Source organism: Cololabis saira, chromosome 18, assembly GCF_033807715.1.
Source record: "Cololabis saira isolate AMF1-May2022 chromosome 18, fColSai1.1, whole genome shotgun sequence".
NCBI classification, from domain to species: domain Eukaryota; kingdom Metazoa; phylum Chordata; class Actinopteri; order Beloniformes; family Belonidae; genus Cololabis; species Cololabis saira.
The window spans coordinates 19,914,552-19,942,263 of NC_084604.1; the positions used below are offsets into that span (position 1 = coordinate 19,914,552).

Consider the following 27,712-nt stretch of genomic DNA (forward strand, 5'->3'; position numbering starts at 1 on the left):
CGTGTTAAGCCTGATTTATGGTTCCGCGTTAAATCGACGCAGAGCCTACGCCGTAGGGTTCAGCGTACGGTGCGCGTCGCCGCGTAACCCTACGCCGTAGGCTCTGCGTCGGTGTAACGCGGAACCGTAAATCAGCCTTTATGGTGCGCTGGAGAGGAGAGGAGGCAGGGAGCTGGGTGGAGGGGGCGGTGATTTAGCGGATCCATACGTAACGATCCGCCAGCAAACCAGATGAGCCGTTTTTGCACAGTTATGCGGAAAATCCCAGAAAGCACACAGTACACTGAATGTTAAAAGTTCGTTGTTTTTTGGGTGTAATTGATGTCAAGACACCCAACAAAACACAAAAAATCAAGAAAAATGTGTTTTTCATGTCACAATCCCTTTAAAGGAAAAGTATTGAATTAAAAATATTGTGAATGTAAAAACAGTTATTGTCAGAGTAAACATTACATACCTTTTTTTATTATGTCTGTTGCACACTGAAAAGTCCATAATTAGGGCCCGAGGACTTACAGTGCGAAGGCCCTATTGTATCTGTAGGAATTTATTTTTTTTTTTTTTCTCTTTATTTTTTTTTTTTCGACGAAATGAAGGCCTTTTTGCCCCCCTAAACGTGCCCCAAAGTCACCAAATTTTGCACGCAAGCCAGGCCTGGCGAAGAATTTGATATTTAATGGTTTGCATTAATGGGCGTGGCCTAACGGCTCAACAGCGCCCCCTAGAAAACTTTGTGCCTCAAGCCCCACAATACGGGTTGACGTATATGCACGAAAATCGGTACACACCTGTATCATGTCGCAACTTAAAGAAAAGTCTCTTGGCGCCATGGCCGAAACCGAACAGGAAGTCGGCCATTTTGAATTAATCGTGTAATCATCGTCCGTTTCTTCGCCCGAACCGTAACGTGCACACAGGTGTGTTATACATCAAAATGTGCGTCTCAATCCTCCGACGATGCGCATTACTTTTCTCAGTCAAAAGCATTACCGTGGCGACGATAGACGCCAAAAAGCGCGCCCCCCCTTCATCTGATTGGTCCATATTTGATAGTCCCTACTTTCTGCCATAACTTTTGAATGGTTTGACATAAAGAGTCGTGGGTGGTGTCATCGGACCCGGTTTTGAGTCCTTGAACATAATTGGTGCAAATTAGCCCCGCCCCTTCATCTGATTTGTCGATATTTGATAGTCCCTATTTTCTGCCATAACTTTTTTTTTTTTTTTTTTCACCTTGTCTGCACACATATTAATGATTGATACCATGATGGTAGAAACCAAAGGTATATATATGTGCATTATTACTATATTTAATATATATACATATATATACGCATACATATGCGTACACATACATAAACATACACATACAAACCCAGTGATATTTTTTTTTTTTTTTTTTTGGGGGGGGTGGGGGGGGGCTGACGACATCCACTGCCAATCCAGGAAGCAGGAACACACGGAAACACACGTCAAGCACTGGAAATCTGCAACAAAAAACCACAAACAGAACACGAAACCGGCACGGAGCCAACCAAAACATGAACAGCAATCGACCCAAATCTTGAGATCTGATCGCGGTCTGGGCTAAGCTACCGCTACCGCTACCTCTTCTGCCATAACTTTTGAAGGGTTTGACAAAGAGAGTCGTGGGTGGTGTCATCTGACTCGGTTTTGAGTACTTGACCTTCATTGCCATGAATTAACCCCGCCCCTTCTTCTGATTGGTCGATATTTGATAGATCCTATTTTCTGCCATAACTTTTGAATGGTTTGACATACAGAGTCGTGGGTGGTGTCATCGGACTCGGTTTTGACTCTTCCACCTAGGGCTGGGCGATATATCGAGGATAGCCGATGTATCTCGGCTTCTACTCTGTGCGATGTACAAAATGACTCTATCGTGCATATTCGAATATAAATTTTCACGCATTTTGCTTTTAGCCGCAGGCATTAAATTACAGGCTTTTCTCACTCTCTCGTCTCGTCTCTCCTTCTCTGAGACATAAAACAAGCGCACCCTGTTACACATGTCAGTCACGTGCTGTCGTGTGTGCATTGTCATTGGTCCTGCTGGTGTCAGCGCTGCGGTCCGGGACCGCCGCTCACTTCCACCCTGCTTTAACTTTACTTTAACTTTCCCAAACTCGGCCTGTTTGCACCGTGAGCTCAACCGCGCGGTTGCTACGCGCGGCGGACTCTTTTCAAAGCTAACCGGTTTAGTAAAGACGGGAGGGGATGTTTTCTCCTCGCACGGCTCCGGAGAGCCGAGGAGCCGCTCAGCGCGACACGAGCAGCCGAGCCTTTAGACTGATTTATGGTTCCGCGTTACACCAACGCAGAGCCTACGGCGTAAGTGCGCATCGCCGCGTACCCTACGCCGTACCCTACGCCGTAGGTTCTGCGTCGATTTAACGCAGAACCATAATTCAGGCTTTTCTCTTCCATAGCTGAGAAACGTCACCTAGTGTTGCTTAAATGTGGCCACATGAAATCAATCACTATCATTGAAACAAAGTCAAACAACACTATATGACGTCATATTTCTAACAATAAGTGAAAGTGATGCAAAGTAAAGGAGGAGAGGATGAAACATTGCAGTCCCTACACCTACAATTAGTCTTAATATAAAGGTGCTCTAAAAGCCCTCCTGCTCAGAGCAGCTCATCCTGGTAAAACCAGGTAAAACCAGGTAAAACCAGGTCATCCTGGTAAAACCAGGACTTTCTATTTTGAAATTACACTTTTTATGTCTGTGCCACTCACTGCTTAGTAACTGTTTAATAAATACAGTTTTGGTAAATTTGACTTATTCCCCGTTTTTGCAGGAAAGTTTAAAATGAGCATATATTAATGCAGTATGAACAAGAATGTTTTAATGTAGATATAGAATCATCATACTGGTGTGAATGTAGGCATCAAAATGTTAATTCAAGGCTAAGGCAAAATATCGAGATATATATCGTGTATCGTGACATGGCCTAAAAATATCGAGATATTAATAAAAGGCCATATCGCCCAGCCCTACTTCCACCTTAATTGGTGCAAATTCGCCCCGCCCCTTCTTCTGATTGGTCAATATGTGATAGTCCCTATTTTCTGCTACATGCAAGTCATACAAGCGCTTCCACTACAGCATGCCTGAACGTGCACAAGGGTGCGAGGGCCTGTTCATTGCTGCTTGCAGCTTTAATTATTATTATTATTATTATTATTATTATTATTATTATTATTATTATTATTATTATTATTATTATTATTATTATTATCATTGTCGTTGTTGTTGTTGATAATTTAGAAAACATTTAAACCTGCAACTACTAATGGCCATTATTGATACATCTTTTTTCTTTTGTCAGTTAATCAATAAACTGGTTTGTAAAACATCTGAAAATGCCAAGAAGTAACTTCACGCTTGTTTTAAATGTCCATTAAATATTTTTGAGCGCAGATCGATCAGTTATCTTTTTAACATTCTGAGTGTCTGCTTGAAGTCTGTTTGGTTGGAATATTTCATAAATGTGGAATAGGTAATGAAAAAAACTCGTATTTTGAACAGTCATGTTACAAATCAATTGCTTGGATAAATCTTTATGATTAAAAATATTAATTAGAAAAATGCTGTATACATAGAGAATCTTATAAAACCTTGGATACACCCTCGGATGATAACGTTTATGTCAAAAGCATCCAAAATAATTCAGGCACATGCAAAAAATAATACCCACAATAATACCCACAAACATCCAGTTAACACTTATTAGTGTTAACTGGATGTTAACACTAATAAGAAAAATAGATAAGCCTACAAAAGATTTTGGAAAAGATTAGAGGGACACAGCTTCTTCTTGATTTTAGTGCTGCATTTGAGTTGATCGATCACAATATGCTCTTAATGAAACTGGCTGCTTATGGCTTTAATAAGGGGACTCTTAATTGGATGCAGAGCTATTTATCAAATAGAACACAAACCGTCTACTTTAATGGTAGTTGTTCTGCAGGGAAGGCAGTACCATGTGGAGTCCCACAGGGAAGTTGTTTGGGTCCGCTGCTCTACTCTATTTTTACTAATGATATGCCACTTGTCCTGAGTAAAGCTAGTATAGCCATGTTTGCCGATTATTCTACAGTCTATATGTCATCAAACAATATGGATGAGCTGAATGTGTTGCTGGAAAATGACCTGAAATCAATTTTGGAATGGGTAACCAAAAACAAATTGATTCTAAATATAGTAAAGACTAAATGCATTGTTTTTGGCTCAAACCATGCTTTAAAAAGTCAGAAACAACAGGTCACTGAAGCTAAACTTCTAGGAATACTTCTCGATTAACATCTGTCGTGGCAGAATCACATAGACAAGTTAACAGGCAAAATGGAGAAAGGGATATCTATGATTAGAAGATACTCCTCTTTATTAACACCAATTACACTCCAACAGGTTATTCAATCTTTGGTATTATCACACCTTGACTACTGCTCAGCTATCTGGTCAAGTGCAGCGAAAAAAGATATACCGGTAAACAAACTTCAGATAGTGCAGAATAGAGCAGCTCGACTTGCACTCGGGTGTTCTATGAGAAAGGGTGTTGACCAAATGCATTGGGATCTTGCCTGAATGAAACTAGAGGACAGATTAAGGCCTAGTCCCAATACACCCACTACCCCTACTTTTCAGCACTACCCCTAAATTTTGTTTGTTCCCATGAGGGTAGTGGTGTCCCAATTCCTCTTTTCATCTAGGGGGAGTGGGCATAACGAGAGCTAGTGAGTATGAATCTAGCCCTACAGAGCGAGGGTTTTCAGATGCACACTAGCTGACCTAGGGCCAGAAAGATTTCCCAGAATGCTTTACGTCATCATTTGCAGACTGAATCAAAAAAAAAAAACATGGCGGACATTTCTTATTTTTTAGTGAATAAAATCAATATTTTGAGTTAATTTCTGCATAAAAATGTGTTTGGATTACATTTCTAGCGAGAAATATATATTTTACTTTCATAATATTCACTCAGTGAATGTATATAATCACTCGCTTGCCCGTTGTTGCGAAGTCTTTTTCAAACCTCGCCAGAATAAAGGCTGATTTATGGTTCCGCGTTACACCAACGCAGAGCCTACGGCGTAGGTTACACGGTGACGCGCGCCGTATGCCGTACCCTACGCCGTAGGTTCTGCGTCTATTTAACGCGGAACCATAAATCAGCAGGAATATAACTGTGTCTAAACAACCAAACTGCCTCAAACTGTACTCAAAAATAACCTTTTCCCAAAACAGACATGAGCACAGGACAAGACAAGTTAGTTGGGGTCATATTTGTATTCCATTACCGAGATCAAATTCAATGAAAAGAACTTGTACAGGGCCATCTCACAGTGGAACAGGTTGCCATATACCATTACTAAAGCAACAAGCAGAAACAGTTTCAAAAAGCAACTAAAAAGGTTACTTTTGGGTACAGACATAAACAATGGTTAATATTTATGTTTGATATACATTTTGTGATTTATTGTTTGGAATACACAGCTCAATGTAGTTGCAGGTTGCGATGGTTACCACTACAGTGATGTTGCTGGTGTAATGATGTGGGTGGGGTTGTGGGGGGGTTAATGGAGTGATATAATTGTATTTACTTATGTATTTAGTTATGTATTCAGTACTATATGAAGTATATATATATAATTGTGCTTTTATATGAATGTACTTTTAATCTTCATGGACCCCAGGAAGACTAGCTGGCGTTTTGCATCCGCTAATGGGGATCCAAAATAAAAAAAAAAAACAAAAACAAAAACAGCTGCTTTGATAACATTATCTGGCTCGTTCCACCATCATGGAATCTCCAACTTGTATTTGGGAATGGCATTACCAGAAAACCAACATGAGAGTGCAGGGGTCACTGGGTATTATTGTGGGTATTATTTTTTGCATGTCCCTGAATTATTTTGGATGCTTTTGACATAAACATTATCATCCGAGGGTGTATCCAAGGTTTTATAAGATTCTCTATGTATACAGAGGAGGTGGAGTTGCCACTCTGTTCAAGGACAGCTTCCAATGCAAGAAAATGTCTTATGGTCAATTCGATTCCTTTGAATATGTTGCCATTCAGTTAAAATCCCCCCTGTCGAGCAATCTTAGTGACCATCTACAGACCCCCCAAATATGATGCAAGGTTTTTTGATGAGTTTGCCAAACTACTGTCAATTCTCTGCATGGATTTTGATTGTGTTGTTTTAGTGGGTGATTTTAACATTCATGTTGATAATTCCAAAGATGGGTGTGCTAAGGAACTTTTAAATATTCTGGATAATTTTGGGCTTTCCCAGCATGTCACAGATTCAACGCATAACAGAGGACACGTTTTAGATTTAATTATTTCCAAAGGTCTTAATATCTCAGAGGTTGTGGTGAACAATGTTGCTCTATCTGATCACTACTGTGTATTGGTTAAAATGACCACGGTTGCCAATCCTATGAAAGATGAAGCAGAGGTAATCAGAAAGCGTTATATAAATGATAACACTTGTGCATTATTCACCCAGGGTTTTACACCATCACCAACCCTTCCCTCAGTTCTAGTTGATGACCTTGTTAACAGTTTCAGTTCCAACAACCATCCATCCATCTATCCATCTATCCATCCATCCATCCATCCATCCATCCATCCATCCATCCATCCATCCATCCATCCATCCATCCATCCATCCATCCATCCATCCATCCATCCATCCATCCATCCATCCATCCATCCCTCCCTCCCTCCCTCCCTCCCTCCATCCATCCATCCATCCATTTTCTTCCGCTTATCCGGAACCAGGTCGCGGGGGCAGCAGCCTCAACAGGGATGCCCAGACTTCCTTCACCCCAGACACTTCCTGCAGCTCTTCCGAGGGGAGTCCCAGTCGTTCCCAGGCCAGCCGAGAGACATAGTCTCTCCAGCGTGTCCTGGGTCTTCCCCGGGATCTCCTCCCGGAGGAACATGCCTGGAACACGTCCCTAGGGAGGCGTCCAGGAGGCATCCGATACAGATGCCCAAGCCACCTCAGCTGACTCCTCTCAATGTGAAGGAGCAGCGGCTCGACTCTGAACTCCTCCCGAGTGACCGAACTCTTCACCCTATCTCTAAGGGAGCGTCCAGCCACTCTGCGGAAGAAACTCATCTCGGCCGCTTGTATCCGCAATTTTAACCAGGTCACTACCCAAAGTTCATGACCATAGGTGAGGGTAGGTGCATAGATTGACAGGTAAATCGAGAGCTTCGCCTTTCGACTCAGCTCCTTCTTCACCACAACGGTCCGGTACACGACCGCATAACTGCAGACGCTGCACCGATCCGTCTGTCAATCTCACGCTCCATCGTTCCCCCACTCGTGAACAAGACCCCGAGATACTTGAACTCCTCCACCTGAGGCAGGACTTCTCCACCCACCCGGAGAAGGCACGCCACCCTTTCCCGGTGGAGAACCATGGCCTCGGTTTTGGAGGTGCTGATTCACATCCCTTCTGCGTCGCACTCAGCCTCAAACCGCCCCAGCACATGCTGAAGGTCCCGGTCCGATGAAGCCAACAGGACAACATCATCCGCAAAAAGCAGAGATGAGATCCTGAGGTTCCCAAACCGGATCCCCTCCGGCCCCTGGCTACGCCTAGAAATCCTGTCCATAAAAATTATGAACAGGACTGGTGACAAAGGGCAGCCCTGCCGGAGTCCAACATGCACCGGGAACAAGTCTGACCTACTGCTGGCAATGCGAACCAGATTCCTGCTCTGATCATATAGAGACCGGACAGCCCTTAGCAGAGGGCCCCGGACCCCATACTCACTGAGCACCCCCCACAGAATATAGAGAGAGTGAGAGTTGAAGATGTCCCTGACAGAGGGCTCAGCCAGATTTTCCCAGCAGACCCTCACAATCCGTTTGGGTCTGCCCGGTCTGTCCAACTTCCTCCTCCGCCAGCGCATCCAACTCACCACCAGGTGGTGATCAGTTGACAGCTCAGCCCCTCTCTTCACCCGAGTGTCCAAGACATGCGGCCGAAGGTCAGATGAAACGACAACAAAGTCGATCATTGACCTCCGGCCTAGAGTGTCCTGGTGCTACGTGCACTGACGGGCACCCTTATGCTTGAATATGGTGTTCGTTATGGACAAACCGTGACTAGCACAGAAGTCCAACAACAAAGCACCGCTCAGGTTCAGATTGGAGAGGCCGTTCCTCCCAATCACGCCTCTCCAGGTATCACTGTTATTGCCCACGTGAGCGTTGAAGTCCCCCAGTAGAACAATGTAGTCCCCAGTTGGAGCACCATCAAGTACCCCTCCCAGGGACCCCAAGAAGGCCGGGTACGCCGCACTGCTGTTCGGGCCTGTAGGCACAAACAACAGTGAGAGACTGTTTCCCGACCTGAAGGCGCAGGGAAGCGACCCTCTCGTTCACCGGGGTGAACTCCAACACATTGCGACTGAGCTGAGGGGCTATAAACAAGCCCACACCAGCTCGCCGCCTCTTACCCTGGGCAACTCCAGAGTAGTGGAGGGTCCAGCCCCTTTCAAGGAGCTGGGTTCCAGAGCCCAAGCTATGTGTGGAGGTGAGCCCGACTATCTCTATTCGGTATCTCTCAACCTCACGCACAAGCTCTGGCTCCTCCCCCCCCCCCAGCGAGGTGACATTCCATGTCCCCACTGAGAGGGTTTTGGTCCAGGGATTGTGTCGTCGAGGCACCCCGCCATGACTGCTACCCAGCCCACATGGCACCAGCCTCTCATGGACCTTCCTGCGGGTGGTGAGCCTACGGGAAGGCAGGTCCACGTCGCCGTTTCGGGCTGAGCCCCAACCCCAGGCCTGGCTCCGGGGAGGGGCCCCGGTGACGCCGATCCGGGTGACGTAATGGTCCTTGTTCTCTTCCTCCTCATGATTAGCTTGTGAACCGCTCTTAGTCTGGCCCTTCACTTAGGACCTGTTTGCCATGGGAGATCCTACCAGGGGCGTAATGCCCCCGACAACATAGCTCCTAGGATACTCGAGCAACACAAACCCCTCCACCACAGTAAGGTGGCGGTTCAAGGAGGGTAGTTCCAACGTTATGACTGTTATTGATTCTATTGCCCCAATTAAGACCAAAGTTCTGTCAGGGAGGAAAAAGTCACCCTGGAGAAACGCCTCACTGGTTAAAGCACAGAGAAGGATATGTAGACAAGCAGAACGCAGGTGGCGCAAAAACAAACTTCAGGTATATTACAACATTTATAAAGAGAGTCTTCGCAACTATAACAAGAAACTGAAGAATGCAAGGCAATCATATTGTGGCAGGGTGGAGGAGGTGCAGCCACTCAGGCTGACGGGAGGTGTGGCCCGTCAGCCTCTCCACCCTGCCAGCCTTATAAGGGAGACTGAAGCTGAAGCTGCTGGGCTGTTGGAGAAGGTGCTTGTGCACGTGTGGCGGTGTGTTGGAAGTTTTGCCAATAAAGGGTTCTGCACTAAACTCCGTGTCCTCTCTATCCTGTCGGTCGGGCCCCGTGGCACTCGCCGTGCTACACATATTTTTCAGAGATTATCAATAGAAACAGTAATAATGCTCGCACACTGTTTTCTGTGGTAGACAGACTGACAAACCCCACAGCCTCAATCCCCCCTGAACTGCTGTTTGAAAAGGCATGCAATGACTTTGCTGCCTTTTTCACAAACAAAATATTACAGATAAGATAAGCAATGTGCAGCTCCAGCTCAGGAATGATAACACTTTTGCCTTCGCATCCTCTAGTCAATCTGGGACATTTCACCCTCTTAGATTATACAACCCTAACGGAAACGGTTTCAAAATTAAAGCCCACAACATGCTGTCTTGATATTCTGCCTTCAAACATTTTTAAAACAGTTTTTAACTGCATAGCTCCGGATGTATTGCAGATAATAAATATGTCTCTTCAAACAGGCCAGTTTCCCCAAACTGCAGTAATAAAACCTCTTCTAAAAGAATCAAATCTGAATGCTACAACACTTAGTAACTATAGGCCAATATCAAATCTCCCATTTTTGGGGAAAATCATTGAAAAGGTTGTTTTCCAGCAAATTCATGCTTTTATGATGCAAAACTATTTTTTTAACGCATTTCAGTCTGGATTTCGGCCACACCACAGCACTGAGACTGTACTCATCAAAGTCTTAAATGATATTCATCTGAATAATGATGCAGTCAAACCCTCTGTTCTGGTATTACTGGATCTTAGTGCTGCATTTGACACAGTTGATCATAACATGCTACTCAGCAGATTGGAAAAGTGGGTGGGACCAGCACTGTGCTTCAATGGTTCAAATCTTACTTGCAAGATAGGGCCTTTTTTGTGTCAATTGGAAACCATGAGTCTGAGAGAACCAAGATCAAATGTGGGGTTCCTCAAGGGACCGCTTCTATATGTTACCCCTAGCTCAGATTATGGAACATCATAACATTTCCTACCATACTTATGCCGATGACACACAACTCTATATTTCAGTGTCACCACGTGACCACAGTCCCCTACTCTCATTGAGTAACTGTATTCATCAAATCAATGTGTGGATGTGCCAGAATTTTCTCCAGCTAAATGCAGAAAAGACAGATGTAATCATTTTTGGCCCTAAAAATGAAAGGGAAAAGATCAGCGCTCACCTTGGCTCCATGTCATTAACAGCTACAAATCAAGCCAGAAATCTTGGTGTAATTATTGACTCAAAAGTTTATTAGTCTAAACAAGACATGGAAAAACTTATTCATGCATTCATTTTCAGTAGGTTGGATTATTGCAATGGCATCTTTACAGGCCTTAACAAGAAATCTATCAGGCAGTTGCAGCTGATCCAGAACGCTGCCGCCAGAGTCCTTACAAACACCAGGAAACTGGACCACATTACACCGGTCATGAAATCCCTCCACTGGCTTCCAGTGAGTCAAAGGATAGAGTTTAAAACCTTACTGCTGGTCTAAAAAGCACTGAATGGTCTTGGACCAAAATACATGCTTGATCTGTTAGTTCCCTATGAAGCTCCCAGACCCCTGAGGTTCATCTGGATCTGGTTTGTTGTGTGTCCCAAGAACAAGAACCAAGCAAGGTGAGGCAGCGTTCAGTTATTCTGCTCCTCACCGGTGGAACAAACTTCCTGTAGACCTGAGGTCTGCTCCAACTGTCAGCCCCTTTAAATCAGGGCTAAACACATTACTGTTTACTGAAGCGTACTCTTAAATTAAATACTTACCTAGTGTACTCTACTGCCTTTACTTTTTAACAACTTGTGCTTTTTATTATTTTACCCCTTTTCATATAATTTTATTTCATTTTATTTGTTTTTTAAGACTTTCTGAAAACCGCAAATGAGATGTGTACGTGCAGTACTTAGCTACCCTTAGTTTTCAGCAACTTGTGCTTTTTATTATTTTTCCTTTCTTTTCTCATAATTTTATTTCATTTTATTTGTTATTTACTGTCTAATTATGTCTTGCCGCTTTTAATGTTGATGTAAAGCACTTTGAATTACCTTGTGTTGAATTGTGATATATAAATAAACCTAACTTGCCTTGCCTAGAGGGCTTTGGCTGAAGATGGTGTTCTTTCATCCCTGTTGATTTAACAGAGAGATGACCTAAGATTTGTAGTGAAACATCGGGGTCATCTCACAAGAATGATAGGTAGAGATTGAAAGTATGCCCAATGGAAACACATTAGCCTCACAAAAACTCCAATAAGAGAACAATTCGAAAAAATTATATTTCACATGACGTACCAAAAATAGTTCCTTTCACTTCCCTATAGCAACTGGGCATGAAGTACCAGACATAACAAGAGGAGTTGTTGTTTTTGAAGTCTGCTCTATGTATGAGGTCCATGCCTTGCAACAGCCCATTGCAGATGTTAACATATTTTACAAATAAAAGTAATGATGGTGAGAGTGGATACAGAAAAATAGAATTCAACCTGCCAAGATGAAGTAGGTTCTTGGCATCCATCTTCAGGATTCGTGGGGGAAGTTTATCGCAAGAGGAGAAAACTGAACTTAAATGCATGACAAACATGTTCATGAAACACAATAATTTCATAATTGAGTTTTATTGACACTTTGAAACATTGCTCAAGTCTTGTGTCACAACTATAAAGGCTTATGATATGAGAACCCAAGGAGGGTGGTTTATATTGCAAAGAAAAGGGGTCCCAGTACCATGCCTTGGGACTTCCTGGTAGAACTACAGTGGGAAACATGTTTTTTCTCGGCTTGAAACCTTCACAGATTCAGTGACTCAGACCAAGAGTCACTATTGCTGTGTTTAAATGTGTCAAAAGTTTCAGAGTTGCCTAGCTATCTTTGGTGACTTTCCCGCCATTATTGTACAGTGTACATTATTTCCCCCCCTGAAGACCACTTTTCAGTAAAACAACAGTATAAAGAATGTAGCCTGTATGCTGCTGTCGATACATCCAAGACTACATTGCATTTACAGCCAAGTATATACACACACATATACAGTCACATGGCAGCAAGAAGCCAGAAAATGAGCTGTGGTCCTCAGTAGTATCACGGGTCCTCATCAATTACGGCCGACAACAGCAACCTTCCTGGAAGGTGAAAGACACGTACAAACTGTACTCACTGATAATACTTGCTATCTGATCCAGCGCTGGATGCTGGAGACAAAGATATCTCTCTTCCTTTTCTGAGTTTTTAAATGGCGTACAAGACATGTGACTCGGTTATAGCTGAAAACAGCATGGGAGTAACAATATGCACTTCATGTCAATACTGAAAAGATCTTATTTTTATTTAAATTCAGCAAACAGGAATATAGATCTGTCTACAAAACTGTGGTGGGGTGTGTATATGTATTTGTAAATATATATATATAAGTCTTGTCTGAGTGGATTGTTTTTGTAGCATTTTGCAACAAGCAAATATTCACTCATTGGAAAGGTAGTTAAGGGGTTGTATCCAAACTATGCACCTTAGCAACATGCATTTCTACGATCAACAGTGGGGAAGATGTTGTCCCACAGTCTCATTTGTTTGCCATGCTTACTTGAACCCCTTCCACTTATCAGTTTCCTGATTAAAAAAAACTGAAATGTAGCCTACTTGTTTATATACATGATCTGCAATTATGCTTTTACTACAAGTTTTTTCTTCATGTGCACATTAGTTTATGTAGTCTAGCAGTGCAAGACCTTAAGGGCAGGTTCGAAATACATATGCTAAAGACAAAACAGATGCTACCAACTTCCACGTCTTTCATGTATCACCAGCTCCCAAAATAACTGTATAATGATCGTTTTTGTTACATCTCAATATGTGCAGCCTGTTACTCTGCTATCTAGCAATAACAACCAATAATGCCAAGCAGTATATAACTTTCACTCATACCATACAGCTTTTTAAACTAAGCTGAAACAATATCAATTAAAGCTGCAAGCAGCGATGAACGGGCCCTCACACCCTTGTGCACGTTCATGCGTGCTGCAGTGGAAGCGCTTGTAAGACTTGCATGTAGATTCTTCAGGCCTGGACATTTAGCGGCTGACACCACCCACGACTCTCTATATCAAACCATTCAAAAGTTATGGCAGAAAGTAGGAACTATCAAATATTGACCAATCAGAAGAAGGGGCGGGGGTAATTTGCACCAATTAAGGTGAAGGATTCAAAACCAAGTCCGATGACACCACCCACGACTCTGTATGTCAAACCATTGAAAAGTTATGGCAGAAAGTAGGAACTATCAAATATGGACCAATCAGATGAACGGGGGGCGCGCTTTTTGGCGTCTATCATAGCCACGGTAACGCTTTTCACTGAGAAAAGTAATGTGCATCGTCGCAGGATGGAGATGCACATTTTGATTTATAACACACCTGGGTGCACGTTACGGTTCGGGCCAAGAAGCGGCCGAAGAAATGGCATAAATTGCGCCAAAATTACACGATTAATTCAAAATGGCCGAGTTCCTGTTTGGTTTCGGCCATGGCGCCAAGAGACTTTTCTTTAAGTTGCAACATGATTAAGGTGTGTACCCATTTCCGTGCATGTACGTCAAGCCATATCGTGGGGCTTGAGGCACGAAGTTTTATAGGGGGCGCTGTTGAGCCATTAGGCCACGCTCATTAATGCAAACTATTAAATATCAAATTTTTCGCCAGGCCTGGCTTGCGTGCAAAATTTGGTGACTTTTGGGGCATGTTTAGGGGGCAAAAAGGCCTTCATTTCGTCGGAAAAATAAAAACGAGAAAAATAAAAACGAGAAAAAAAAAATTAAAAATCCTACAGATACAATAGAACCTTCGCACTGTAAGTGCTCTGGCCCTAATTACCATATCCATACATCTATATACATGTGCACATCTGTAGTAGCTGTCCGTTTGCAAATGTTTCATATACATTTTTACCCACTTTAATTTTCATATTGCTAAGAGGTTATTCTTTTATGTTTAGAACACCCAGTACACTGATTTCCAGTGAGTTGTGAGAAAGAAAATTCACCCATTTGAGTGTTTCATTTCAAGATTTATGTATATGTCCAAAAAAGAAAAAAAACAGGCCTTAAAATTGGGTTAATCCCACCCCAGATTAACAGCAACTCATGACATATCACAACGTATCGTCGTTAATTTTACAAAACCCACGTTAAAATGCAGAAACAGTGCGTGGAAACTAAGCACAGCCAATGATTGAATAGTCTGTAGAACCACCTTTGGCAGCAATAACTTGAAGTAATTGTTTTCCAAATGGCGCTATCACTCTCTCACATCGTGGTGGAGGAACTTTAGCCCGCTCTTCTCCTTCGCAGTGTCACTTCAATTAATTGAGGTGTGTGGACATTTATTTTTGGCAAGCTATTTTAAAATGCCTACACAGCACAGCATTTCAGTAAGTTCTTGACTTTGGGCTGTTGCAACATCTCTGTGCAACAAAGATTTTTCACCCATTATGTTGTAGATTTGCTGGTGTACTTGAGAAAATTCTCTTGTTACAGGGTCCTGTTTTAGCCAAGCTTTAACTGTAAAACAAATGGCCTCACGTTTGACTCTAAAATGTTCTTCAACCCTGATCCTCAGGTCCCAGTGAACTGCATGTTTTAGTTTCTTGCTCTGCTCCAACACACCTGGCACAAAGTAGTGGACCATTGACAGACCTTGATGACAAGCTGATGGTGATCCAGTCATTCAGTACGTACACATGCAGCGATTCAACATGGTTGGAGATCTGAACAGATAATGACATGCAGAAGATTGGATCAACTTATCTGATCACACATGCTGTTCTGAGATCAGACTGAATCAGATTGAATAAACCACTGTAACCAGAGCATGGCTGACTCCGTGACGCTAGGTGGCGCTGTACCCGAGGTAACCATGGTAACCATTTCAACAAAGAGCCACTTCCGGTTGACCTCTTAACAACAAGCTTAACAACAAGGAAAGGAAAAAGTGCATTCTAACTGCTTTCCTATTAATAATCTGTCTAAAACAGCCTTTCTCAACCTTTTTTCAGTCATGACACCTTTCAAAAGTGAATAAAATCTCACGACACCCCAGAGTAAAATATAATTAAAAACCGCACTGCGTCGCTCTCACTGTAAATGCATAAGTCCTGTTTATATGGTATCAATAACTTGAACACGTTAACTGCCCCAGAGTAGAAGTCATCGTTCACTATTGTGCTTGGTTGCCACGCTGATGGACAGAAACTATGGTGACTTTTAAAAGAAAAGACTGCCTAAAGAGACTTTTCCAGCCGGCTTCACGCCGGCTGGAAAAGTGAAGCCTGATTTATGGTTCCGCGTTAAATCGACGCAGAGCTTACGCCGTAACGTACGCGGCGAAGCGCGCCGTACGTGCGCGTCGCCGCATAACCTACGGCGTAATCTCTGCGTTGGTTAACGCAGAACCATCAATCAGACTTAAGGCTGCACCGGCGTGTGAGCGACGGATGAATGAGAGGGAGAACAGTTTCTCCAGGAGTGGAAGGCAGCGGACTGGCACAGCTGATTTAGCGGAGCTCTTTAATGCAGAAACAGAGGATGAGACTTAATGGGTTTGATTAATGTAAAAACTGAAATAAAGTAGCCTACAATCAAACAAAGTTTTGCTCCCGCTGTATTTTTAAATACGCACACTTGTGTGCGTGTGCGTGTGTGTGTTCTTGTGTGTGTGCCGTTTCGGTCGGTGCGCCGTGTGTTTTAAATACAGAAATGACACAAGACTGAGGGTATGCCTTTCCACACGGCGCCCGTATGGTCGCGAAAATACAGTATTTATATATGAAATGTCAGAATAGGAAATATTTTGACGACACCCCTGAAGCAGTCAGACGACACGGTGCTACTACTGAGCAGCGTCGCGTCGTCTCCTTTCACTTCCGGGTGAATCCCCTCCCCCGGGGGAAAACCCCACCCGGGGGAAATTCTCGAGCATGCGCAGACTGTAATATCCATGTCCCCGTACACATGGCATTAACAAGGCGGTTGCGACTGGCTTGCGACTGGTTTATCTAGGTGCTGCAAGCGGGTTGATGAATCCGGTCTGATCAGATTGACTTGACTGACTTAAGGTGTTCACATGCAGTTTAAAAGTCAGTACGATGTGTGCAAATGATCTCCAACCAGCTTGAATCGCTGCATGTGCACGTACTGGTGATGGACCCTGAGAACCAGGGTTGAAGAACATTGATCTAGAATATTTTAGCATGAAGAACAATTCATAGTCAGTTCAGTGACTTCAAGGTGAGAAAGTTGTGATTCTAAATGCGAAACAAGCCCAAATAATTGCCTTCGACCACCGTGCTTGACTGAGGTGGTTGAGCTGGTTTGGTTTTGCCAGACATGATGTTGTACATCATTACCGGAGTCAAATTCCTTGTTGGACAATGTTCGAACCTGGCCAATAAAGCTGATTCTGATTCTGATTCTGATTCTGATTCTGATTGTACATCATGAAAAAACATCTTTGGCCTTGGTAAGATCTTCTTCTGCTTTCAGCTGTTCTCTTCAGGAGTCGCCACAGCGAATCATCCGCCTCCACATAACCCAGTCCTCTACATCGTCTTTTCTCCCACCAACCAACTTTATGTCCTCTTTCATTACATCTATAAATCTCTTCTTTGGTCTTGATAAAGATCAAAGATGATTTACAACACTGCACTGCAAGCGTTTTTCTTCCTAACCAAGACCTTTAAATTATGCGATGTAACTTAGAACATGCTGTATAACCCTTCCCAGATTGATGGGCAGCTTACTTCTCTAAAAGCGTTGCTGATTTATTTCCTTCATGGAATTTGTTTTAACATGTAACCAAATTCTCCAAACCAGCAAATTCCCAGAATTTATGCTTAAATAAGATGGCCACATTTATTTGACATTTAAATAGTCACCCATATTTGATTAGCACCACCTGGCAGCTACGTACGCATTCCTGTTGAAGTGAGAAGGGTGTATTTTTCAAACTCTGCTTCTGCACTTATGCTGAGTTTTTGTAACATAAATAATTATATGGTGCAGCGGCTCACATGTTGTTGTTCATATGAGGTTTATTGCAATTCATGACCTTTTTCTTTACTATCATTATGTCCTGATATATAAAACATTAAAAATATTAACTGTTTTAACACACAATGCAGAGAAGCATCTGATGTCGGGAATATCTGGCATAGTTATTTACTTGACCAAAGGTTTTACCCTTTAAAAGGGAACTGTTCAACCCTTAAAGTCAGAGTGTCAATCGTTTTGATCGTCATTATTGTAATAAATATCTTTTTTGTGACTTTTCCTAAGAAAAAGTGAAATAAAACTATACCCCTCTGGCATCTATGAATTTACAAAACTGTTTTTTTGTTGTTGTTTTGTTTTGTTCTTTACAAAGAAACACAGTCAGTCTGCGTTTGAGGGGTATCATTCCTTCAAGATTTAATTTTGCAACACCAACATGCTCTTGGTCTGACTCCTTATCCTGCCCTTGCTAATACACAACTTCACCTTCATCATACATACATGTGATTAAGAAAAATCTGATTTTCTCTTTAAGTAGAGAAACAAATTGCTTCAATCATACACCTTGTAATCTTAATGTGAGCGCCTGCTGCCCCAAATAACTAGAATCAAACAAACCCATGTGAGACTGTTTCCAATCAGTGACTGTATAATTTAGTCTGCATCAATGATTAAGCATAAATCCAATCCCTTCCTTCCCTCCATCTCACTTGTCTCCTTTTCAACCCTCCACACTTTACTCCTACACACTTCCCCTCATCAGTCCTCCTTCCCTACTTCCCTCTCATCTCCTGAGTCCAAGCCACTGATGCTCATCAGTGGCTCTCCTCCTTTGAAGTATTTTTGCTCTGTTGCTAATGGTGCATTTGAAGTTTCACTAAAGTCAAGGACATCCAATAAACACAGCTTGAGGAGTAGGCATGGTCTTCTTTACCGTCTGTCAAGAATACAGTACATTAGATGTTATATTTCCAGGTAAAAGGTGGTCCCATATTCTTTTCATGTAGCTCCCACGACTTGCATGTAAGGTGGTATTGTTACTCTAATGCGGTGTTCCACCAGCCCCCCAACATCTTATGTTTTGAATCCAAGTGATGCCTGATCCAGTTGTATCTTGTTCATATAGAAATTGAAGTGGCTACTGTAGATGGAGGTTTTCTCTAACCACGATGTATGCCAGGAGCCCTATGACGGTGTCGACCAGCTACATATACACAAAGTTCAGCAAACACAGGACTTTTCAGTCGTAATCTCTTCCATGGAAGAGAATATCTGGCTTTATTGTGTATCCGGGAACTTTTAAATGCCAGAGAACATACTGAAGGTAAGGGAATCCCAATGACAACCGCTTTTCATTCATCTAAAAAGCCATCACCTAGACAAAGAATAAAAACACCTGCACAGGGAGGGGAAGGCAATTTTATTTGCGTACTGTAGCAATTTTCATCCACAAAGGTTACTCAAAGTGCTTTACAAAGACATTGGCATGAAATAAACAGGAAAAAAGAACAAAAGAATGCAAATAACATGCATAATAAATTCACAAAAAATACACTTGGACAGATGTGTGAAGTGTATTGCGATTGCGTCCTCCATTGACACCCTAAATGGGTATCACAGCAAATGGACGATTGTCATTGAGTGATCTCGCTGTTTTTTCTTGCAGTTCAGGGTAAAAGTTGAAGTTTGAGCACATATGCTGCTGGTGTGGTTGTCAAAGTATGAAAAGAGCTGGCTCAGCGTATCAGGTGGAATACCATCGGCCAACATGGGCTCAAGAGGTTGAGCAGACTCCTGCTAACTGGAAAGTTGGTCATCTTGTAGTCCACATCTTGGACTGGTGTGTGATTGTGTATATCTAGAAAAAGCACTGCATAGGCTAATTTTATTAAAATGGACAGATATCTACAGTCTACAAGAGGGCGACATGTATGTGTGAATGGGCGAATGTAATTTGTATCCTAAAAGTGGTTTGACTGATTAAAAAAAAAAAAAAAAAAATCCCTATGAATTTAGTCCAGTTAGTTTTGGGGTTTTTTCTTTTTTTCGAAGTGGCAGTTACAGGTATGTATGTTTGGGTTGATTTGGGGCTACTTTGACGGTCTTGTCAATGGAGAAGTCTATGTAGTGTGCAAACAACTCCCACTCCTTGTTTTCAAGACATTCCTTCGGCAAAGTGGCATTGCAGTCTTTAAACTCACATGATTAAAGTCTCCTGCATTAATCCCACATCTTTCTGGATGAACATTCCGCTGTTAATGATGTCATGCCGCTCATCTTGCATTGACTCAGCATTAGCCGTTGGAGGACTGTAAACAGCTGAGATTAAGATGGAAGTAAACCTTCTCGCCATGTTCCAAGGTCAGCATTCAAAGCTAGATGTTAAATGTTAGGGAAGAAATGTGTCTGAAAGATGTTCATATACCTAAATAACTGCACATTCCTCACCCTGTGATCTTCTACCAGAGTGGGCAGGCTTGTTCGCTGTTTAGTGTCCCACTAGCTCGATAGCAGTATTAGGGGTTGTGTGATTACAGCTGTCCATACAGCGAGGAGTAATCCTCGGTTGTGTTCGTACACAAGGTCAGTACAAAAATGCTGCAACATTTGATGGACAGTGCACTGTTTTAGTGTTGCCTCTGCTGAATATGACAAAGGCAAGTCTGGAGAACAATATAACTTTTTTTCTAGACATTTCTGTTCTTCTAAAATATATCCATGATCGAAGAATATTCAACTTTTTCTACACTATATCTCCTGGCCTTGAGACACATTTCATAGTATATTTGCTTTATATTCTTTGTAGTGTTTGATTTTGCAAGGTTAAATGAAACAGCTGAAGTGAATTAGACCTCATGCATTATTTTTGTAAATAGATAAAATCTTATGAAATAAATGAAAAATATATTCAGTTGCTGAGTCAGATATTAAATTGTATTTAATTAGGGCCCGAGCACTGACAGTGCAAAGGCCCTATTGTACTGTATCTGTAGGAATTTCCTTTTTTTTTCCTCGTTTTTTCTTGTTTTTATTTTTATTTTTCCAACGAAATGAGGGCCTTTTTGCCCCCTAAACGTGCCCCAAAAGTCACCAAATTTTGCATGCAAGCCAGGCCTGGCGAAAAATTTGATATTTAATGGTTTGCATTAATGGGCGTGGCAAAATGGCTCAACAGCGCCTCCTAGAAAACTTTGTGCCTCAAGCCCCACAATACGGTTTGATGTACATGCACGGAAATCGGTACACACCTGTATCATGTCACAACTTAAAGAAAAGTCTCTTGGCGCCATGGCCGAAACCGAACAGGAAGTCGGCCATTTTGAATTAATCGTGTAATTTTGGCTTAATCTGATTGGTCCATATTTGATAGTCCCTACTTTCTGCCATAGTCGTGAGGCGGCGTCGTGGGTGGCGTCATCAGACTCGGTTTTGAGTCCTTGAACGTAATTGGTGCAAATTAGCCCCGCCCCTTCTTCTGATTGGTCGATATTTGATAGTCCCTTTTTTCTGACATAACTTTTGAATGGTATGACATGAAGACTCGTGGGTGGTGTCATCTGACTCGGTATTGAGTACTTGACCTTCATTGGCCTGAATTAGCCCCGCCCCTTCTTCTGATTGGTCAATATTTGATATAGAGTTTGGTATAGAGTCGTGGCTGGTGTCATCCGCTAAATGTCCAGGCCTGTAGAATCTACATGCAAGTCATACAAGCGCTTCCAGTGCAGCCTGAACATGCACAAGGGTGCGAGGGCCCGTTCATCGCTGCTTTCAGCTTTAATTTTGATTATATTTCCGCATGTTCCAATGAATATTACAGTTTGTCACCATGTTCTTTTTTTGTATTTGTTTTTTTCAGGTCGTGGCACGGCTGCTGTATGTGGTTAGATTATGATCCCACCAACAACTCTCCTCTCCATTTCTTTCCTCTACAGGCCACTAAGGAGGTGATAGAGCGTGAGGCTCCAGGGATGTCTCTGGCAATGCTGATGGGATCCCTCAACGTCACACCGTTAGGCATGCTATCCAGGTCGGAGAAACATTACCACCTGCCAAAATCCCATTCATAAGCACAATTCTTATTGTTCATTTTTGATTAAAAAAAGAAATTTACAGCAGCAGCAAATGTAACATTTCTTATATTTCAACTCTTACGTGAAGTTAAAGCGCCCTGTTTTCTAATTTTATTATATTTTTATTTACATCTAAGCAGTTTGTTTCTCAATAAAGCCTTAAATATAGAAAAAGTACACTGCAGGTTGCTTTTGTTGCATTTAGTGGACCATACCATCTGCACATTACAGATGAAAGATAGCTCTACAATTGTATAAAGTTTGTGCACAGAGCACACGTGGTACATGAGGTGCAGCCAAGTGCAAAACCAGAGTTGTTCTTTTGGAAATGGACAATTAGGAGGACATGAGTACCGTTTGCTGGATGATCATAACCATAATCGTGCATGCTTCTCTCAATAACTGTGCGTTTTCAGACCTGTGTGTGGTATCCGAGGGAAGACGCTCATCATTAACTTGCCAGGAAGCAAGAAAGGCTCGCAGGTAAGAAACGCTGCCAGAGCATGTAACAGTGTCAGTTTTTCTGTTGTGGAACGGACTGTTTGGTGCACAGCAGGTGGGCCTGCAGTGCAAACAAACAGAATCACCAGACACGGAGGGTTAACTCAGACTTGCTGGACAGATTACTTGCAGCACTTGCTGTCAGGAGAATATAAATAAAAAAGGTTTGCTTTGGTAAGTAGGCAGATCTTCCTTGCTTTTATGAGTTTGGGGTTAGATCTACTGCTTTTGACCCCGTGCCAAAGAGTCCATGAGTGAGACATTAAACACCACTAATGGTTGGGATGGAGTCGAATTGTGCATGTTTTTAAAGCTAAAAATGAATCCTAAGAATGAGTTTGAACCTGCTTTCAAGTCAAATATTGAAAAACTTTGACGGGGGGTTTTCTGATCACGCACACATTTAGTAGAAAAACAAACCTGAAGGATATTTACTTAACATTGTGCCTGTTGCAGAATGTATCTGTATATACTGTACATGGTTAGTATGTGTACATGTCTACATGTATAGACCAAAAAGGTTTGAACTTCTGTATTTTGTGAGTTAGTTGTTTCATGGAACATTGATATTTTGTATATTTAGATGTAAAGTAAACACTTAATGTTGGGATTTGTTTATGCATTTGATCATATAGAGCACGTTCCCTCTTGCTGTGTCTCCATTTCCTCCTATCTTCCTCCTCTCCCCTGCTGACCTGTGCATTTGTCACTGTCTTGTTACACACCCGCTTCCCCTGATCGATTTTAGTATTTTATTCAATCAATTACACTACCTCTCCCCCATCTGCTGCCGTATTAGTGTCTCCCTCATCAACCCTGAGGTAAAGGTAATAGCACAGATGGCCCATTGGAGGCTTTTTATTACAATGATATCCTGTCATGGGAGATGACAGTGAGGTCCAGCTGAGCCAACCAGACAAAGCTGCTTACAATATGTCAAATTGTCGGTTAAGCACCTTTCAGCTGCTCATTTTTTCCTCATTGACTTAATCTAAACTGCACATATAAGGTAGAGTGTATGGGCATCTTGTCTTTTGATAGTAAAGGTAAGATCTTTTATATGTTATTCAAATTTAAAATGGGTAAGCAACATAATGCCAACACGGAAAAGATATCAGCAACAGTTTTAGAGAAGCAGCTTGGCTATCATTCTGGGAATGTTTATGAGGCCATTTCCAACATATATGGAGTTCATCACTCTAGAGCGAGAGAGACTATTCACAAGTACAAAACATTCACAGATATTGCCAGTTTTGTCAAGAGCGGACATCCCAGTAAGTTCACCCCGAGGTCGGGTTGTGTAAATCACATAGGAACTACAATACGCCATAGAACTACATGTCAAGCTCTACGAGCCTCAGTCAGCATGTTAAATGTTAGAGTTCATGACAATGCAGTTAGAGAGATGACTTGTTTGAGAGGGTTGTCAGGAGAAGTCATGCTCTTTCTAAAAGAAATATGGCAGCGTGGCTAAGGTTTGCAAAGTTGCATATCAGCAAACCCCAAGACTTCTGGAACCATGCCCTACAGATAAAGGAGACCAAAGTGGCGATTTTGTCCATAATTGCATGCTGCCACGTTAGGCAAAAATTCAATTCAATTCAATTTTATTTATATAGCATCTATTACAATACAAGTTGTCTCTAGGGGCTTCCCCCCAAGCAATTATTACAGACAATGGCAGATAAAATCTCCTTGTGGGAGAAGCACCTTAATCCAAACAGTGGCAAGGAAAAACTCTGAAGAAACGAAAGTGAAGAAGAGGAGAGAAGGGGTGATGTGCACCGTGGATCATGTTGGTGTCCCCCTGCAGCGTAGGTCTATAGCAGCATATCTACAAAGTAGCTGTGTTTAAGACCAGCTGCCCTAGTCTTGTCCTGTAGCTGTAACACACTTTACACGAACTACAGGCTTTAGTAAACAGAAACGTTTTAGGTTTGGTTTTAAAGGTGGATGTGGTGTCAGTCAAAAATCAATACATCTTCCGGTTATGAGGAGAGGGTGATCGGACGCGTGGCGTTTGCTCTTGAATACTAAGCCGTTTTTCAAGTTATACACCTAAATTTTGTGAATTAAGAACTTGCACTGAGATTTTTCTGGAGCAAAAATGAGTAAGTCTCACACAACTCGCAACAAAAATCAATCACAACTGACCGAACATTTCAATCCGCTGGATAAGGAAATCAGCTGTGCATCAGCTGTTACCTGTCAACCACTAACTCTCGACATGCTTGTCGGAGAACTGGAGAAACTACGCAAAAGTGTTACAGACGAATTAACCACCACTTTAAATACTGCTCTGGCACCAATTCAAGTTTCTCTCCAAAAAATCACTGATGTTGTGGCTTCACACACCGCCACCATATCTGGAATGGAAAAGGCACTTACTGCTCATTCAGACGGAATCACGACGCTGGAGAACGAGGTAGCCACCTTGAAGCTGAAGCTGGAGACAACCACCCAGATGAATGAGAAACTGCACTTGGCAGTTGAGGATCTGATCTCACGCTCCAAACGACAGAACCTCCGAGTGATCGGCATCCCAGAAGGAATGGAGGGGAACGATCCTCGACTCTTTATGACAACTTTGCTGCAGGAGGTAGCCGGAGAGGCTCTGCTGGACGCAGACTTGGAACTGGATCGGGCGCATCGCAGTTTGGGTCCGAAACCGACGCAGGGCTCCCGTCCCTTCATTGTCCGCTTTCATAGATATATCCAGAAGGAACGTGTGCTGCTGTGGGCTAAGAAGAACCGAGATGTCTCGTATCGTGGGCATCCTATCAGGATCTTTGAGGATTTCAGCGCCACAATTGCCAGGAAGAGGGCCACCTTCAATAAAGTGAAGGCTCTGCTCTACAAAGACGGAATACGCTTTGGACTGATATATCCCGCCCGTCTGCGAGTTACATTCAACGGTCAGACCCGTATATTTGACACCGCTGAGGACGCCGAGGGTTTCTACCGAGATAGCAGAAACAAGTGAAGAGACTGGACTTCTGTCTCCAAGAGCCTTTTTTTTTTTTTCTCTCTCTTTCCCCTTAGCTACTTTTTTTTTTTTCTTTCCCTCCTCTATGAGGTGACATGATTAACAGTTATTTTGCTGGGTTAAACACTTATTTGAAACTTCTTAATTAAGAGCAGTCCTAACTTTTGTAGAAGTGATCTTGTTCCGATTTACTTATTTATTTTTTTATTTTTTTATTATTAATTTTGATAACTGGTGCAGCTTGCAATCGGACCTGATCCTTATATTGAGTATAATAAATGGACAGATCATTTTATGGACGGACCCGCTTAGATTCCGCGGAGCAAACCATCATTGGACTTGAGTAATATGAATGATTTGTAACGTTACTCCGCCTGTTTGCGCCTTTTGAAGTGAACCCGCCGTGTTTGATAACTGAGTTGACATTAAAAACCTAAGGGACAAACATTTATTTTCAATGTGATCTTTTGGAGAAAATACTATTGTCCTCCGTTTATGAGACGTTCAATATTGTGGGTGTGGTGTTCTGATGTGTGCAAATGTAAGACTGTTTAAATAACATAAGCTATTTACAGAACGCAATTGCAGTCTTGTTTTTTTTTTTTTTTTTTTCTCTCCTTTTTCCTTTTCCCTTTTGAAAGATGGCGAACTTATTCCATAAATCAGTGTAGTTTAGCATTTTTATATGGGGATTAAGATATTACAAAAGGTGTATTAATAGTTTTATGTTATAAAAGCAAACTAAACCACAGATAACCGGTGGTATATTATATTTCCTGCTTGCTCATCTATTTTTTAGGATGGGTTTAGGACAAGTATATAAGTATTTTTTAAGTTTAAAGATGTCAACTGGGACATTTGTTTCAGTTGAACTATGTGTGTGTGGGGTGGGGATTATTTTCTGTTTGTTTGTTTTCTTTTTTCTTTTTAAGAGGAACCCTTTTTTCCTATTCATTAACGCCATTGCATTTGGTTTGTTGGTGTCATCTAACTTTAATTATTTACTAAATCTGGTTAATACACAGGTGCATCATATTATTCCAAAGGCTGTTATTCTGATTTACAACTTACAATTAATATGGTTCAGGTAGGTGGGCTAGGAGCCATCAGGTTTGTAAGCTGGAATGTCAAGGGTTTGGGTGGGCCCATCAAAAGAGCTAGAGTATTTTCACATCTTAAGAATATGAAAACAGACATCGCCTTTCTGCAGGAAACCCATATGCGTGAATGTGATTATACCAGGCTGAAAAAACCCTGGGTTGGACAAATTTTTCACTCTAATTTTAATAATCGTTCAAGAGGTACCGCCATAATACTACATAAACGATTACAATTCTCCGTGGAACAAATTATATCAGACCCAAACGGGCGTTACATTATAGTGGTAGGTGTATTATTCCAAACTCCTGTTATTCTGGTTTGTGCATACGCCCCTAACTTTGACTGTCCTAATTTTATGACTTCCTTATTCTCATCAATCCCATGCCTGAACTCGCATCATCTTATCTTTGGGGGAGACCTTAATTTAACTGTTAATCCTATTCTTGATAAATCAAACCCAAAAAACCTAACCCCTTCCAATATGGCTAGGACGCTTATTACACTTATGGATCAAATTGGTAGTGTGGATGTGTGGCGTTTTCATCACCCTACAACAAAAGAGTTTTCATTTTATTCGCATGTTTATCAGACATATTCCCGCATTGATTATTTTTTTTTAGACAAAACAATAATATCCTCAGTCAAATCATGTGAATACTCAGCAATAGTTATCTCAGACCACGCCCCTCTTCTTTTAGATCTGCAGTTGTCTCCAAAAAGTGAAAAGCGCTTAAATTGGAGATTTAATACTGGTTTATTATCATCTGACAAATTTTGTAGATTTATTTCTGAAAAGATTTCATTTTTCATACAAGATAATAGATCTGATTCAATCTCTCCTTCGCTTCTATGGGAAACTTTAAAAGCAGTAATAAGAGGAGAGATTATATCTTACAGTGCCAGAGCAGGTAAGCAGAGGAAACAGAGACAACAAGAATTGATGGAAGCAATTTTGCATATTGATAGACAACATTCATCACCTCTTAATCCCACTCTTCAGATGGAAAGACTTAAACTTCAAACTGAATTTGATTTAATTTCTACAAACAAGGCAGAACTACTTTTAAGGAGAACAAAAGGAACCTATTATGAGTATGGCGACAAGGCTAGCCGACTGTTAGCAAGGCAATTGAAGCATCAGTCTGCCTCCAGATCAATCGCACAAATTCGGAAAGACCCTCAAACCTTAATTACAGATCCAAACGAGATAAATAATGTTTTTGTCTCATATTATTCCAATCTGTATAAATCGGAAGCTCCACCTGAGAACACTGTAATGGATACATTTTTAGATGATTTAGGTTTTCCTGTAATTAACGAAACAACTAAAAACAACTTGGATGCTTCACTTCGTTTAGAAGAGGTTACAGCCAGTCTTAAATTAATGCAAAATGGTAAGGCACCAGGCCCAGACGGCTTCCCAGCTGACTTCTTGAAGAAATTTTCTGACCAGTTAGCCCCCTTGATGCTGGACATGTTTAATGACTCTCTAGGGTGTGGCATTCTCCCAATGTCTTTAAATCAAGCTTTAATTTCTCTCATCCC

At 41.9% G+C, this 27,712-nt stretch overlaps 1 protein-coding gene across 7 annotated transcripts in view; it reads left to right on the forward strand.

Annotated features, from left to right (window-relative positions):
* The window catches only part of gphnb (gephyrin b), a 153,859-nt gene that overhangs the window by 60,582 nt on the left and 65,565 nt on the right, over window positions 1–27,712 (forward strand). For all 7 annotated transcript variants that reach the window (XM_061746632.1, XM_061746633.1, XM_061746635.1 and 4 more), the window contains exons 5-6: window positions 21,442–21,536; window positions 21,996–22,062. In XM_061746632.1, the coding sequence (XP_061602616.1) occupies window positions 21,442–21,536; window positions 21,996–22,062 (162 nt within the window). The remainder of the gene's footprint in view (window positions 1–21,441; window positions 21,537–21,995; window positions 22,063–27,712) is intronic.